An 18,287-nucleotide genomic window follows, 5' to 3' on the forward strand; every position below is an offset into this window, starting at 1 on the left:
GTGACTGTACAATACTTACGCACCTTACGATTATATATAATATTATTCATAATTTTGAACTTGCACTGCTCATCTAATTATAATCGTTTTTTATGTGTATTTTTTTTTACAATTTAATGTTCGACTGAATTATAATGATAATTGGATAACTTGGATCGCTCTTGCGCTGTTTGTATTTTTATTTTGATTAATATATATAATTTTTATTTTTTTTTAAAAAATGTAGCAGGCATAACTGGCAAGATCGGTACTTTTAGTACAAAAAGTACATCGAAGTAACGACCATGTGTAAAAGCTATCTCGCGCTGTCAGTTAGGACCGTCCGGGACAGCTAACGCTTGGGCCTTCGTGGAACACGGTATGAAAATAAGAGGACCTAACCGGATTAATCGAAGTGTATAACCAATCAAAGTTCAAGCTTGATCACACGTGCAACGCCCACGTACAGCCACATCCACCGCCTCTCTCACAATTTCCCTTTCTTCACCACATTTCCCAGTTTTGCCCCTCTCCGCCTCTTTAAGTAAATTCACCCCTGCTCGGACTTGAAACCGTTGAAAGGAAGAAAGGAACCCCAACACATTTGTGCTTCCTTCCGATCCGCGCAACTCAACTCGTCCGTGTCAACTCATGGCCTTAGCTATCTCCGAGCGAGTCGAGCTCGCCAAGCTCTGCAGCTCCCGGGACTGGTCGAAAGCCATTCGAATCCTCGACTCGCTCCTCTCCCAGTCTTGCGCCATCCAAGACATCTGGTCCGTGCAACCGCACTTGTCTATATTCCGAGCCCCAACCGATCTTCATTTTACTCTAATTGATTTCCTTTTGATAAAGAATTCGGTGAGTGATTTTGATTTTGAACTCTGCATGTTGGTATTTCAGCAATAGAGCCTTCTGTTACAGCCAATTGGAGCTACACAAGCACGTGATTAAGGACTGCGACAAGGCGCTTCAGCTCGACCCTACGCTTCTTCAAGCTCACATCCTCAAAGGTCATTTTTCGCTCAATTCTCAGATGACACTCTGATTTCGCTCGTTTTAGATGGTTGCAATTAATTATTGTCGGTTAGACCTCAAGTTTTACCCTAATGAAGATTTTCAATATGTGACGTTTTAGCTAATTTTTTTTCATTTTATTCATCGTGGTACGTAGTTAAGAACATTGCTAATGACTTAAGTATTTGCATTTGGGATCAGTTTCATAGTGACCGTGGATAATTGATGCGGTGCTTGGATGAGAAATGTTTGGGTTTAATATATCTTTTTTTTTTAGACACGTTGTGAGTTTTGAAACCAAAGAATGGCACCTCATTAACACGAATTATGTAAACAATGAGGATCACAATCGTTGATACGGTTTGGGTGCCAATCTATCTTATCAATATATTTACAAAAAAGCCTTCGATGTATCGATGAATTGTGATACATAATAAATCCTATCTATTTTCGTTTATTACTAAAATCAATTGAATCCCATCCAACATTTATATTTCTTGAATTACTTATATATATATATGTATGTATGCATGTATGTATCCTAGGAATTTCATTTTGCACTGGAAACTATTTTAGGAGAGGTCCAAATCTGTTCGCATATTGATTGGTCTTGGTTTGAAAAAGATAAAACATTAACATGATGATGAATTTGCCTATTGTTGCAAATAATGTTTGTAGCCTGCTTCTTAAATCAGAAATGTGTCTTCTTACAAGTCCTTTTGCCTAATAAAAATTCAGGTGAGTTTACATCTATGATCCATGCTACTAAAAAAGGATTTACCATAATAAGCAAGTTGAAAGTTGAAAATGTTTCTTGTTACGGACTCTTGAAATGTCTTTTTCATTTGCACCAAAAAGTATAAAATGCAGTAGTCTCACATTTGGGATTCATGTCTTTTCTTGTGGACTGAGTCTAGTGTTTTTTATTCTAGGTCGTGCATTTTCTGCCTTGGGAAGGAGAGAGGATGCTCTTTTGGTTTGGGAGAAAGGCTATGAACAAGCTATGCGTCAGTCTGCAGATCTGAAACAATTGTTAGAACTGGAAGAGCTTCTGAGGATTGCAAAACAAGACATAAGTAGTACACATGAAAACAATGTGATGGAGTCAAGGTCATCTATGTCTCTATCAGGATCAGGACCTCATACTAATGGTCAATCAATTGAGACTAATAAGAAATCAGATAATTTGAGCGATGAATCTAAATTTTTCAGTACATCAAAGGATAAATCCGAAATCCACATTGAGTCTAGGGATAACATTGATTCATGCAATGGCCTTTGTGATAAAGCACAGGAGAATACTAATTCTGAGAGCGAAATGAATGGGAATCATGATATTGTTGATAAATTGAGCTATGAATCTGATTCATGTAGTGACTTAAGTGATACATCTGAGCCATGCAGTAAATTATCTATGGTTTGCAACAGCTCAAGCAATACAACTGATACTCGCCGCAAGTTGAGTTTTAAATCGGACATTCCTAATGAAATAACTGAGGATGCCAAGAGAAATAAAAAGTTCTGTGTTGCTAGGATTTCAAAGACCAAATCAATAAGTGTAGATTTTCGACTGTCGAGGGGTATAGCACAGGTATTTTTATTTTATCACCATCAGTTGGTAACGATTTTAGTTTCTTAATATCATTGAAAGTATTGTTTGTACTGTATTGTAAGCATTTTAAAGCATGTCTTCTGTTGAATATTATATTTTTTTCAGGTTAATGAAGGGAAATATGCTCAAGCTATTTCAATTTTTGATCAGGTAAAACTTCGACTGACTGAGTCAACGTGATGATTGTATTGGGATATATCTTTTTGGGGGGCTTAGGGGTGTGGGGGTGGGTATGATAGGACTAATTATCAAGTTTTATAAAAACTGCCATTTGCTAATATTATATGCACAGATACTAAAAGAGGATCCTACTTATCCTGAGGCACTAATAGGAAGAGGAACAGCGCACGCATTCCAACGAGAACTGGAAGCTGCCATTGCTGATTTTACAAAGGTACTTGAATATTTCAAATCTGACTGTTGTAGTAAACATGTTATGGCATTTATATCTGAGTAATTTTTACGGTTTTTATCTTAGGCTATACAATCAAATCCATCTGCTGGTGAGGCCTGGAAACGGAGAGGGCAAGCTCGAGCTGCATTAGGTGAATCTGTTGAGGTGAGAGTGGTTCATCCTATATGTTAAATCTCATCGTCTTTGTAACTGATTGATTGTCTTTTTCTGCTGTCTTTTTCAATATTTGCTGATCTTTATTTTAAGAATTTTCATGTGATAAATCATGCTAGTTAAAGTTTCCTAGATGTAACTTACCTATCTATAGATATAGGCTTGGGTTCTATCTATGCATAGCATATTAATTTTATCATATTAAGGCCTGATTTGGATAGTGAGTTGAGATGAGATGGTTTGTAAATAGTAGTGAGATATTTGAGTTGAGATAATATGAGTTAGAAATGGCTAAAGTTAAAATGTTTTGGGAAATGAGAGAGAAAAAGTTGAATAAAAATATTATAAAGTAAAAATATTGTTAGAATGTAATTTTTTAGTATTATTTTTGTTTAAGGATTTGAAAAAGCTGAATTATTTTTTGTGTTTGTTTAGAAGTTTGGGAAAGTTGTAATAATTAGGTAATGATTAGATAAAAAAGTTGAAGATTTGAAATTGAAAAGCGTTTGTGTTTGTGGTGTTTAGATATTGAGATGAGCTGAGATGGAAGCATCTCTCTATCCAAACCAGGCCTAAAGCTTAACAATTTTTGGGCGAAAATAATGCCATAGAAAACTATTAGGAGGTGTGCAATACCAAAGTTATTCTTTTGTAACAGAACAGTTTATTTGTTTATATTAAAATATATATTTGAATTTTTTATGGGTTGCTGTTGCATGTTCAGAGTACTTAGTCTTATACACTATTTAATTTCCTCTTGATGCCAGGCTATTGACGACTTGACAAATGCATTAGAGTTTGAACCAAACTCAGCAGATATATTACATGAAAGGGGTAACTTGCTTGTACCTAGCTCTTTCCATTGTATGCCAGAGACTATATTGAAAGCACTTAATGCTGTCTCTTGGCTGCATCTTCTGATAGTTACTCACGGTTGAGTTTTCAAAGACAGATGTCCATCGAGCTTGATAGTATGAGTGGCCAAATATTAATGTCCAGACATTTAACGATTAATATGGTAGTTGTTTTTCATAAACTTATAAAGTAAATGTCTCATTGTAGTATGCTGAGACATCAGCGCAACCGCCTTTATATTTATATATCTGTAAATGCATTATGTATGTATGGAATGCCGGTAGAGTAAGTTATATAAAAAACCAGGTTGTAAGAGTTCTGTGGCATACAACTTTTCAATTGCAGGAATCGTTAGTTTTAAGTTTAAGAATTTCTATGCTGCTGTGGAAGACCTATCTACGTGTGTGAATCTTGACAAGGATAATGCATCTGCACTCACATATTTGGTGAGTCCTCAAAATGTTATTCTTGCCATTGTTGTTCAGCAGATGCTAATGCCTTTTAGGAATTTCACCTTTTTTTTAACTGTTAACTAAGGAAATATTGACTTTCATAGGGTTTGGCATTATCTTCAATTGGTGAATATACAAAGGCCGAGGAGGCACATATGAAATCAATTCAACTGGATCAGAACTTTCTTGAGGCATGGGCTCATCTCACCCAGGTATCCACAAGCTACTACTATGTTTTACCCGGAGAGATTTAAGATATCTATTTAGCCACCAAGAAAGACATGCTTCACGTCAAAGTAATGTCTATGCCCATGTCCAGTTGCAACATTTACAAGTAAAAGCATCCAGTCATGGAGCTTATAAAGACTGCAAATTTCTCTCTGTAATCTAATTATTCCCTTTGATTGCACCCTTCATTGTGAGGTGTATCACTTGGTTTGATCCTGCGCCATGATGTCTCCACTTTATACTTTAAATAAGTATTTCTGACAAGTACTTATAAAAAAATATTTCTTTTTATGAACAATATCTAGAATATCTAAGGGGTACAAATTTAATTCATAAAAAGCCACATGCAAGTGGTAAAGGCCTTGGTCTTGGTGGTATGCTCCCTCGAGGTCGAAGGGTTCGAAACTTCTTGGGTGCAAACAGTTTCTAGGGGTGGAACTTCCCCTTGAATTTCCTGAGATGCATTTGCGGAAAACTCCTTGCCAAGGGCCCATGCACCCCCGCGATTGGTCAGGAGTTTGTTCGGACACCCGGTGCCAATAAAAAGAAGAAGATAATATCATGGTCTTCACCTGAAAGTGCACGAAGAAGTTTCTGAAGCATAGAAGCACATGCTATAATATCTCCTTAAGGTCTTTTGGAAAAAGAAACCAGTGAAGCCTGGACTTGGACTTGGACTTGAATCAACTAGTATTCCTGTGTCAGTAAATCTTCACCTGTCAAAATTATCAAATGTGGAGTTTGCCGTTGAATAGTGCTAAATTTTGAAATAGATGATCGTCAATGGAATGCGATCATGTAGCATTAGTGATCACATGAGAAACAAGTCTTCCTTATAGAAGAAGCAGAACTATGCTTAGCAACTGAGAAAACTTCTGGATTGTATGCTTTAGTTTGTGTCAAGGATCCAAGGAACATGATTGTTGTGGAGAAAAAAAAAACAAGAAATAAGATAATGGCTTAAGTTAATCCTCCTAAGCTATGTGGTCCCTAAGACAGAATCTCTATTTAAGATATCCAAGTGTTTTTCTTGATAATAGGACATCCTTCAGGCGAGGACTCTGGCATTGTAAGATTTTGTTGTAGAGGCAATAGCTTCATGCTGCACCTTTTCTGGTTCACTGATGATTAGACTGCATCGTGGAGTATGGTTTTGCTTTTCGATATCTTCAGAGACTGGTGACTTTTTTGTAACTGATGCTCTGCATATACAGATGAGATGGGCAGTCGGTGAATCACCAGCTTACATTGTTTAGTAGCTAGGGAGCTATGGTATCTTAGACTCGTCTTATTAAGTTTGTTAGGTTTGCCTGGAACTGTACAGGACTTTTTGGAAGGATAGAATGGGATTGGGTCGTTTAAATAATTAAACAACTTGGGAAACTATGCCTTTTTGTCTGATATGGAGCTAAAATCCCTGTTCCTTTGGTGTCTGTCCACCTCACATGTGGACGCACGTGTTCTTATTCAACTAACATTGTGCCTAGATCATCTTATTAAGCGCTAATGTATCCCTGGTTGCATCTTTGGTGTTTCTCATATAGTCTGTTACATCCCTCAAAGTCATCAAGTAGCTCTGAATAGCTGCTAACAAGTTTACTGTTGTGGATTTGTGATTTGTTGCAGCTCTATCAAGATCTAGCAAACCCAAAAAAGGCTTTGGAATGCCTTCAGCAAGTTCTAGAAATTGATGGCAGGTGAGCGTTGTTTACCTGTAACATGTCATCTATGTTGTCAATATCTAATGCCAAATTTCTGACACCTGATTATAATGGGATGCTCACTACTGGGGCTTATATTGTAATGATACTCTATAATCTTAATACTTTCTTGAATAGGTTTGCAAGAGCCTATCATTTGCGTGGGATATTGCTCCATGGTATGGGAGAGCACAGGTATGTTCCATCCAAGTGTTACATGACTATTGCAAGTTTTCATTATCTATTTGGTATTATTATTAACTCTTGAGAGAGTTCTTATGATATTATGGATGATCATTGATACTGGAAGAAAGCATTGAGCATGTGTGGCAGTAGGTAATGGTGAATCATGGGGATTAATCCCTTTCCAAGGCTCTTTGTGATTGCTATTCTGATTGAGTTTTAAGATTTAATCAGCGGAGTGTCTGATTTTGGAATAATTTCTTCTAATACTCTGAATTGAGTATAGGGGGTGTCAATGTGATCTCACATTACCTAGGAATGAGAAGTTGTGTTTTATAATAATGGCAATAAGCTTTAATGGTAATCTTGACTAGTCCTTCTGGAGTATAAGTCAAAATGTGGTTTGGGTTTTTCTTTGGCTTCTACAAATGCTATCAGAATCAATCCCAACAAAAGTATGGAATTTGAACACATTGAGCATTCAAGATTTTCTTGTATCTATTTCTAGTGCTTGACTAAGTGTCTCTTCTTGTATACATCCTGTGTACTTGGGCTTTGCCTATTCTCAACTTTATTAATAAAATTTCTTTTACATATAAAGGCCAAGGGTCAAGGGTGTTTCTTTTGTATAAGCTCTTTCCCGTTTTCAGCTCTTTCAAGAGTCGAGGGTCATATCTCACCACGTTAAAGGCCATCCCATCCCCTCCAGTTCCTAATTAGGTGTTTCTTTTGTATAAGCTCTATGATTTAGGCTATGCATTTTGCATTATTTAATAATATTTCTGATTACTTGTAAAAAAGGCCCCCATCTCCCCAAAGCTCCTTTTTTATTGTTTTAAACTTTGTTGGGGCCCTTTTTTCATAAATTATGGTGCTCTTTAATATAGGTTCATTGGCACAACTTATACCTTCTTGCAATTGCATTAATGCTCATAAACGAAAGGGGTTTTTCCGTCCAAGTTATGTTAATTCATTTATGGAATGAAATAATAAGAGAACCTGTGAACATAAGCAGAAAAAAATGTTGCAGAGGAGAGAATAAAAATGTAATAACTAATCAGAAATGTAACAACCCACTTAAGGTGGCCTTTAGGGGCTAGAATGTCAGCAAGGTTGATACCATCCCTTTTAGCTACCATATCAACTTCTGTGGCCATAATAAGTGCAATGGGATAACCATTTCCAGACTACATTGAATCTAATGATGAAAAAGTTTCCAATGTGCTTCTGAATTTCCTAACCAATCTTATAATAATAGACTGCTACTTATGCTTCAAAGTAGAACTGATTGGTCAACGTTAGATTCTACTTTTTAGTTTTACTTTATATTTTTTCAATGTTTATTTCTTCATTGGAAGTTGCACCTTCTTTCTTTTGGTGGTTAAATGCCTGAATTTAATATTGCAGGAAGGCAATCAAAGATTTGTCAACTGCTTTAAGCATTGAAAATGATAACATAGAGAGTCTGTATTTACGAGCATCCTGTCATCATGCAGTTGGAGAATATAGAGAGGCGGTATCAAAGAGTTTTTTATATTTTGTTTTAATCTGGAGTTGCTTGTTTCTTGTTGTTTTGCTTTAGAATGCTAAGTTTTGAGATGATGCTCATAGGTCAAAGACTATGATGCTGCTCTTGATTTGGAATTAGACTCAATGGAGAAATTTGTGCTTCAATGCCTGGCCTTTTATCAGGTTTGTTTTGTGTGTACGTATTCATTGCCAACCCTGGTTTTTCTGATGATTTGTAAAATGTATCACACTTGTTCTTTTGCAGAAAGAGATTGCTTTGTACACAGCCTCTAAAATCAACAGCGATTTTTGCCAGTTTGACAATGATGGAGATATTGAACCACTTTTTAAGGTAATGTATATTTTTTAAATTATACTACTCTCTGATGATGCTTTTCATTTCTGTGGGTCTGTCACTACTTGCTTTAGATCACTTTACTGCAATGCCGCCTTCTCAACTTTATAATTTTTAATTTGTTGACGTATTTGTTGTTTGAAGTAGTAATAACCTCTTAAAGTGTTATGTATGTCATGTACACCAAAGTAGAATCATTGCCCAGGTGTGCTAGGGCATTTTGGCGACTCTGTTATATCTGAAAAAAGTAGATTGTGCGAGCAGTTGGTAAGAACTAAGGTGCATATTGCTTACTTATAAACAGCTTTGAGTATGAATCTGAAGTGTGAGAGCAGTGAAATGAAAGTATAATAGCAATGACAAGGGGAAGCTGTGCTTTGTTCTTCTATTTCGAGCAAATTGAAGTAACTAAGTCATAGTTCAGAATCAAGTCCTATGATGTTTGCTGTGAAACAAATTCTGGGAAAGAGGTCTTATAGGTGTTAAGTGATGAAAAGCTCTAAAGGCCTTGAATAAATTTAATGCAATGTTAATCAAATAGGGTTCCATTAAAGATAATAGGAGAAGTTATATTTTTGAGGTCATGACAAAAGCCCTGGTTTATTTTTGGTTTCAAAACTTGTATTCCATTTTATGGGAACATGTTGCGGGGGATTGGATCAGTGGAGGCAAAATTTTCCTAACACTTGCTTCGGGAAGCTTAAGACCTCGTTTGGATGTTGAGATGAGATGAGAAATTTGTAAATAGTAGTGAAATAGTTTGAGTTAAGATGTTTTATGGGATTTTGGGAAAGGAGAGAGAAAAAGTTGAATAAAAATATTATAAAGTTAAAATATTGTTAGAATATAATTTTTTAATATAATTTTTGTTTTGGGATTTGAAAAGATTGAATTTTTCCTTGTGTTTTGTTTGGTTTGGGAAAGTTGTAATGATTAGATGAAAAAGTTGAAGATTTAAAATTGAAGTGTTTGTGTTTGTGTTTGTGGTGTGGATGTTGAGATGAGATGAGACCATCTTGCAATCCAAATGGGGCCTAAGAGCTTCTGTGGCTTATTATCATATATTTATTAGATTTTTATAAGACTTCCTTTTGTCACTGTTTAAGCTTTGCCAGCACAGAGGTAGCTTTCAATGACCTGTGTAGCTTTGCTTGGCTTGGTGGGTAAGTACATCATTGTGATGAATACAGCCATTCCCATTTGCATGCATGGTTTCCAGACAGCAAAATGTAGATGCCCTGAAATTTGAAACATAGCCTTTTGACAGTGACTTAGTTTTGTATAGTTCTCTATTACTAGATTTCATATATTTCAAAAGCTCTATGAGCATGTTATGGTTTTGCATCCGAGGTTGGAGCCAGCAAAACCTGATAAGTGCCTTCTTAAGATATTGAAAAGATGTAGCAATTTACCAATTGAATTTTACTGCTTTTCCAAAGCTTCAGCATGCACTTAAACATTGTAATATGCAAATGTTCGTTGAGGTGTGATTCTGTTATGTTTATATGTTGAAGGTTGGATTACAGTGCAAACTTTACAAAATGTATTGAAGAATAGTTTCGTACTTCTGGTTTACCTGTTAAAAAATTGCTTCCTGTTGCATACTTTCTGGTTTATCTTGAAATTTATTCCAAGTTTGCTTTTATCATTTTTCTAAATGGTATTTTTTATCAGGAGTATTGGTGCAAAAGATTGCACCCCAAGAATGTATGTGAAAAGGTTTTCAGGCAACCTCCCTTACGTGAGTCATTGAAGAAGGGTAAGCTTAGAAAGCAAGATTTTTCTGTTACAAAACAGAAGACTGCTCTCCTACAGGTTGCTGATACTATTGGCAGCAAAATCCAATATGATTGTCCCGGTTTCTTACCAAACAGGCGTCAGGTGATTTAAATCAATAATAAGTTCGAAGTTGATCGTCATTAGTTGGGCTTCTTAATGGTTCTTTCTATTTTTCTACTAATTTGGTGATCTTTTGATCCAATAATTAAAAGGGTTATTGTCACCCCGTATACATTGTCTTGCTGAAAATGACATTTTTTTTATTGAAACTATTTTTTTCGAAGTGTCCTAAATGCCTATACTCAGTTGAAGCTGATGCTCATCCACTGTTAATGGCCTCTCGGACTCTTTCACATATCCGATACTGTGAAATGAAAGCAAAGCAATGATACAGCCTTACATCTACATAATCTTTTATTTGGTTCCTTGAGTCAGAATTATGCAGCCTATAACTATACCTAGTTTTATATAACAATTACCAGCTAAACTATAAATTTGGGAGATAAAATGAGGCATATGCATGAAGCATAACGTTCTCAGATTTTGGCTTAGCTTTTTAATTCAAACCAAGTTGTTTAAATATGGAGCTCACATTGTCATCGTCATGGACGAATGTAATGATATTTTTCACTTTCTTCATTGATGTAGACCTATTAAAGTGGACTTCATTCTGCACAAGATAAAATTTTTAGCATTGTCTTATACCGTAGTTTGATATAGTTTTAACTTTATCAATCAACTGTACTGTGTCAACTCTAGATATAAACTCTGCATTTGTGTAGCTTGAAGCATTTTTTCCTGACTTTCCCTTTAAAATTCTGACTGGTCATCCAATATGTATGCTATAATTAATTTTTCCATTTGTGTTGAATGCACTATTAATGTTCATATTTTATTATGTACCAGCATCGCATGGCAGGATTGGCTGCTATTGAAATTGCACAGAAGGTTTCCAAAGCTTGGCGTTCATTGCAAATGGAATGGAAACATTCCAATAAAAGTACATCAAAGCATGGTAAGAGAGCCCGGAGAAGGGAAAGAATTAACACCCCTAGCCACAATAGAGGTGGTGCTGGTGTTAGTACGAGCAGTTCCTCGGAGACATCAACTTCATACGGGATTGCAGAAGATAGATCATGGGGCCGCTCTGTTATGTCATGGGTAGATGTCTATTCATTGGCTGTCAAATGGAGACAGGTTTCTGAACCTTGTGACCCAGTTGTGTGGATTAACAAATTAAGGTATTCCTCTTTTTTGGGTAATTAAGCTATTTCATCTTCATGCAAGTAATGCATTTAGGTATTTCTTCGTCATGCAAGTAAAGTAGAATGCCTTATTTGGGCTCAATTGGTTGTCTTTCTGTTTCTAAGTTTTATTATTTCTCTATGGATTTGTGTTATTCTGTTCATTATCTTTTGCATGTTCAAACCTTTTATCGTTTGATTACAAGATTAAGTAGTTATGTCAAATGAGTTAACTTGGAAGCTAAATTATGAGACAAATGAATATTAACTAGTTTATGGAAAATGAGCATTATAAGACAAATTACAGATGAAACTTAACTGATTTTCCTTGACCTGCAATAGTTTTTGTTCAGGTTGGATTGAAAAATGTCCAGGCATAGGTGCATTTCTTAACTTTATCAATCAATGTTCATTATTTGGATTTCATAGATTTTTTGTGTAAATATTGTGTATATAATTCAAACAACTTCTGTTCTTTAGTTCCCCACAAAAAACATCATAACTATTGCTCATCATCCCCCAGAGTTTGATTGCTATTGTTTTGATACAAGTTATAATCTTTCTTTAAAATGTTAGTTTTTGGATGAATAATAAAAAATGAACTCATTTTTTTCTTGTGGTGGTTTTTTTTGGTTTTGTAATTCTCTGCAACTCAGTGAAGAGTTCAATTCTGGATTTGGCTCTCACACACCATTGATTCTCGGACAGGCAAAAGTTGTTCGCTACTTCCCAAATTATGAAAGGTAAAAGCCTATTATGGCCTGTTTCTCATATAGAAGTGTTTACAATCCTCATTATTTGTTGATGCCGCAGAACATTAGATGTTGCAAAGACCGTCATAATGGATAAATCGTATGTGTACAACAAGGCGGATGAGGTTATTGATCTATCCAAAGATGGGAAATTGGAAGATGTGAGTTCTTTTAGTAGTCATTTTGAATCTAGTTTTGTCTTCTCTGCTTTTCCTCACTGCCACAAGGGCTTTACTCTATTATTTCAAATTTCACTAAGTTCCTTCTTAACAGAGATTGTAAGTGAGATTATACACTTTTCTATCCCCATTCACATGTTTTGTTATTGTTTAATTACCAATTGCATACCATAAGGTTATGTCTCGTGTTGTGGACATTTTAATTGTAATCCAAGGATATTCTCCTTGTTATGCTATTATTCTTATCAATAAGATGATGATAGCAGTGGCCTAGATGATAGAGGTATCTAAGCCCAGATCTCACCAATGAAATTGAAAAAAAAAAAAAAAAAGTTATGACTTCTTTAAATACCCTTTAACCGAGTTATGTTTGGGATGCTCCCTTTTTAGAAAGTTAACATTTTTGGAAATTCTAAAATGTGTTACACCTGTTAAGAAGGTAAATCCTGTGAAAAAAGAGCTATTAATTGTTTCTTATTAGTTATCACAGTGGTGAGAAAAGAGCCATGAATATTGAAATCAGAAAATGAGTGGGGCACTGGGTTTTTTTTATGGGATTGCTGCACAGTGGGCAAAGTTTTTTACCGTTCATACACTATTCACATCCCGTAAAAAAAACCCTGTGGGTGTTTCAGTCCTCTTTGAAACTTGAAACGAACTCTATGTTGACTTACTAGAAGCTTTATTTCTATCAAGTTTATGAGATAGATCCGACATTTTCCTCCATTTCCAAATGGCACTCTCAATTCTTTGATCTTCTCTGACTGATTACTCTGCACTGTTATGTGGGATATAAAATTTTGTCTTGCTCTTGCGTTTTCCACTCTGTTAGATATTTTCTTATGTTACACTATTAGAAAGGTTTGGTAATTCGATCTCTTTCTTCAATCAAGTTGCTCTGCTTTTTATCTACTTATCAGAAAAAAAAGACTGCTCTGCTTTTTGTCTGCTATGTATTATTTGTGTTGTGAATAATCTAAGATTTTATTTGATAGTTAATGTGATAAATCATTGGTGTTTAGAGGTCAATATAGACCTTGTTCTAAAACTGTACCCCAAGTCATCATCTTTAGACTATTTTTGGGTCAAGCATTCTACCGTTGATACTCATGTTTTGTTGCTGTTCTGCGGTGAATCATATGCCGGCCAGAAAGAAAGATGACCCCACGTTCTCGTAGATGGTGTGAGTGAGAGGCTCTCACTGAGAGCAATTTTAGTATCCCTCATTGAATTTCTTTTGTAGGTAGGTGCTTGTTGAGTGGAAACAAGCAACCGTACTTATTATCCCTCATTGACCTTCTTTTGTAGTTAGATGCTTGTTGGGTAAGGCCGGCTTTTAGCCCAACACCTTGTATAGGTTGGGTGCTTGAGTGAATGTTTCTCATGAAGGCTTTTCTTGAATTTTCAGCAAGGAGCGTTAATGTGCTCCTTATTGTAAAACAGCCTAGCTAATTCTTGCTTTTACGTTTTCTTTGCTTGCTCTGTAGTATGAGCCTCATTTAGAGCTGTGCGCCTTTTATATGACGAGAAGACCTCCCCAATCCTTATTTACTACCATATCTGGTTTTGGGTTTATATCGCGGTAGAGTGTTGGACTTTTTAACCATCAACTTCAATTATATTTTGAAGACCTCGTAACTGACAAAATCCATATAATCCATAGGCATCTTGACCTAGTGGTAATAAATATCCAATACAGACTAAATGCAGTAGGATATAATTCTGCGTGATAACATTATTCAGATATCTGCTTTTATTTGTTGAAATCTCAATAGAGGAGCTAAAACACACATATGCAGATTATCCATGTGAGATCCTGCTCCGATCTTTACAGAATTGTGGGTGAGGACTTCTGGTTGGCTACTTGGTGTAACAGTACTGCCTTTGAGGGGTAATCATTCGCAGTAAATAAATTTTATATCCTTGGCATTCATGCTTTCTTTTAATTTCTAGTTTTTGATGATTTATACTTGTTTCAGGAAGCGGCTTGAAGGGACAAGGATTACCCTAGTAAAAACGTATATTACATTTCACTATTGTTGCTTGCCTTTACTTATTTTCCTTGTTTCCTTTTCACTTGCATTCTTTTTTTCCTTCATTTTCCCATAATAGGTAATAACGTTCTTTTAGTTTCTAACATCAATTAATGTTTCTAGAGGAGAACAAGGATTTGACTTTGCAATCAGAACACCCTGTACACCTTCTAGATGGGATGAATTTGATGCAGAAATGAAAGCGGCATGGGAAGTATGTCACTCTAGATTTCGCATATCCATGTATCAAAACCGTGTGTTTGTGTTGTGACTGGAAACCTAGGTCTCAAACTTCTAATTGTGTTGATTTTTCCTGGTGATTTCATGCTGAGCAACTGCTTGTTCCCGGGGATTTCATACTTCTTCTTGTGTTATTATATTGTAACTCTCAGAACTACTTGTGCTTCATGTGCAATGCTGAGTACACTACTGAAACAATTAAGTAGGTGACTAGGTGTTGCTTAATCTGTGTAGGCAAAGATGTATTAACACTTCAATTTTAGTAGATGACTTCAGTTTTTTTTTTCTTTTTTGGTTTTTTATTCTTTAGACACTGTCTTTCTCAGGCTTAGACATGCTTATGGAGTTCCTTATCTGAAAAAGACACCAATGGCACAAGTAAACCTACAATATGTGTTCATAAATCATAACCAAGTAGTAAAGAACTTACTGCAAGGGTGGCTAGGCGTGCTCAATGTGGTGTATCCCAGGCAATGCCAAGCACATGTTTGTGTAGGCATGCCTTAAGCCTGAAATGCAGCAACACTCACATTGCATGTTGAGTGCCTTAGGGAAAACACCTTCTATGAACCACAGCCGAAGTACAAAAGCATGCATTCTTGCTAAGCTCGTAATATTCAAAGTCTCATAAATTACATTGGTCGTCTCATAAATTACATTGGTCTTGGAGCTGTTTATAAAATTCAATCTTACCACTTACCAAAAAAAAAATTCAATCTTACCGTAATACCTTGGTATGCAATAATGTTAGCATTATGTTGCTCCTCAACTTTTAGATGATAGATATTTGAAATAAGATCCATAAGCAAATGCAAGGACTGTTTCATAATTGGATATCCTTAATTCTGCACTTCAGCTTTTTGCTTTGTTATTAGGTTTGACTTGGAAATTTGTAACTCCGCTGGTTTCTAATTTATCAAAACAATTTGGTCCTGAATATATATGGTGAAGCTAAGAGCTTGAATTGTTGAAATTGATGTTGGGTATGTTAATCTAATTTGTTTGTATTGTTGCATACTGACAAGTTGCAATCTTATTTAGTTTCTTTTTTACTGCATTTAGTTCTCATTTCTCCAAGGTGTACTTTGCACTTAAACCTGGGCTAAGCTATGCTTTGCACGTAATTGCACTTTGCACTTAACCCTAGGTGACTTAGAGCCTTTAGTGACAAAGATCCCAACACCTTGCCTGGCCTTAAGCTGCCTAGCAAGATTATTCTAGACCTATATTTTCTTTCATGGTGAGGCTGTTGGATGCAACTAGACCACTATAGAGGGGTAACTATAGATGACTTCTCCTTTGATCCTCCTCATGCATATGGTATTGGAGTCTATATTTTCGTTTCTTTTTTTTTTTTTTTTGTAAATTCCACTGTAAATTTTGCATCTTCATGGTTGCTTGCTCTGCATCCATTGGTGGTTTGGAGACTTTAATTTATTTTTCCACTATACTGGATGATTGTAACATTTGCATGTGCCGACTATGGATTGGCAGGCTATATGCAATGCTTATTGTGGCGAGAATTATGGTTCCACTGATTTGAACGTGCTTGGAAATGTGAGAGATGCAATCTTAAGGATGACATATTACTGGTAAGATGGGAATTCAGTGCACAGAAGTGCTTTTGTAATTCAGACAAACCATAGGTCCGTATAAACTAGCATTGTTTTTTCAGGTACAACTTTATGCCACTATCAAGGGGTTCTGCTGTTGTTGGGTTTGTGGTGATGCTTGGACTACTTCTTGCTGCTAACATGGAGTTTACTGGAAAGATACCTCAAGGTTTACAAGTGGATTGGGAAGCCATTCTAAACTCTGATCCAAACTCCTTTGTGGACTCTGTGAAAAGTTGGTTGTATCCGTCTCTCAAAGTAACAACATCCTGGAAAGACCCAGATGTGACGTCAACTTTTCAAACAACGGGATCAGTTATTGCTGCTTTAAGCTCCTATGATGATTGAACTATCGGTCTCGAAGAGGTGAGTTAACTTACTACATCATTATGCCTCATAAATGTGGCATGGGGCATTAAATGGACCTCTATGTCTTTGTCGCACTTCCACAACATTTTAAAATCCAGTTTCCTAGTAAGTTACAATGTTTTTAAGAGAACGTAAAATGGCTTGATCCAGAAGGTTGAAACTATTGAATAAATGATGAGGAAAATCATATTAAAAGTTTCCCTGCACCCCTGCAGCTAAATGCCACAATTAATATTTACGGTAATGAAGGAATATTTTGAAGTAATTGAATCTCCTCTTTCGTGTAGTTTGGTAAGAAATAAACTTATTTGACATGTCATTGACCATATATAACTGCTCCTCATTTTTTAGCGACTTGCTAAAGTAAAAATACAATGTAGTGATCTCATCTTTGTGGGGTGTAATTCTTATTGTTATTTTATATGAATGGACCATATTCTTACTTTGCAAACTTGGCCTGGGTTTTTGATGCAGCAAAACTTTACGAGGAAACGGCTATTTACTTTAGGCAGAGTAGTGTTTTCTGGCACAGATGGCAGTGCTATCTTGACCCCGTGGAGGAAGACCTGGGTAAATCTGAGGCGAGATATCTCCAAATTCACACCGGCTCGTAGGATCGGTAAAAATTTCATGTTGTACATTAATGTGCTATCCCCCTCCCCCCTCTTCCAATATTTATAGATGGAAATAAATTTGCCTTGCATGATTCAGTTCAACAGGGATAACTATATAATATTGTGTTAAAAATATTTCACTACCCACATAAAACGGTTATAAGACAGACAATGGAATTTACTTGGCAAAATATATATACTGCACGCGCACGCATATGTATTATATGTATGTACACTAGCCTTTTATAAGATGTATGCAATCCAGGAGATGGATCATTAATTGTTTCCATTTATGGTGGGAGTTTTTTATTTAAGGGATATTACTACGTACTCTCGTATTCAAGATTGTGTGTGTGTGTGTGTCAATTATTTGATTTATTTTTAGTTTTACTATAAAGACTCCCACTGAATTATCTCGAAAGCCTGTTCACGAGCTGAGCTGTAATGTGGTGTCCAAACAATACATAGTTTTTGGAGGGTTCCACTTATCGTCAACAATCCAGCCCATGTACAGTTAGGCGGCGACCCTATAGTGATGCTGCCTGGTCGAACCACACTTATCTTTTAAAAAAAAATATATATATTTATATTTATATATATATATATATATATTATTTTCCTATCAGATTTTTCATTATTCCTTTATATTTATGTTCTATGGCTTGCGTAAAAGCACAATTTAGTGTGTTAGGTGGGATTGCGACATCCATCAAATCTAATTTGGGTCTAAAGCAAGATTATCCCGTGGATTTGGCGGAGTCTTGTAGGTTTTATACTCTTTATAGATTAATGGTTTTTAATCGTAATGATCTGAAGAATCCAAAGGAAAACGATGAGCGTAGTCATATATTATATATATATATATATATATATATATATTATATTGCTGGATCAAGAATGCCACTGTTCACGTAACCATGTAATTGTCTAAAATTTCAGACAGCTCGACCGTGGTAGGCTAGTACTGGTAGCACTTCTACAACTTGTTTACCTAATTGGAAATCCACTT

The 18,287-nt window shown here is 35.8% G+C and overlaps 1 protein-coding gene across 1 annotated transcript; it reads left to right on the plus strand.

The window, feature by feature from the left end:
* Positions 1-407: 407 nt before the first annotated feature.
* LOC109013876 (suppressor of RPS4-RLD 1) lies at positions 408-17,567 on the plus strand. Its single transcript, XM_018996111.2, has 24 exons — positions 408-752; positions 880-989; positions 1,926-2,584; positions 2,711-2,755; positions 2,898-2,999; positions 3,084-3,164; positions 3,941-4,007; positions 4,374-4,474; positions 4,585-4,692; positions 6,335-6,405; positions 6,547-6,603; positions 7,999-8,107; positions 8,203-8,283; positions 8,366-8,452; positions 10,130-10,336; positions 11,141-11,475; positions 12,135-12,221; positions 12,292-12,391; positions 14,209-14,300; positions 14,389-14,427; positions 14,566-14,656; positions 16,177-16,274; positions 16,358-16,661; positions 17,139-17,567. Exons 1-23 carry the CDS (start codon positions 631-633, stop codon positions 16,641-16,643), a joined length of 3,135 nt encoding a protein of 1,044 aa, XP_018851656.1. The 5' UTR covers positions 408-630; the 3' UTR covers positions 16,644-16,661; positions 17,139-17,567.
* Positions 17,568-18,287: the final 720 nt, after the last annotated feature.

Source organism: Juglans regia, chromosome 7 (genome assembly GCF_001411555.2).
Source record: "Juglans regia cultivar Chandler chromosome 7, Walnut 2.0, whole genome shotgun sequence".
Taxonomy (NCBI): Eukaryota; Viridiplantae; Streptophyta; class Magnoliopsida; order Fagales; family Juglandaceae; genus Juglans; species Juglans regia.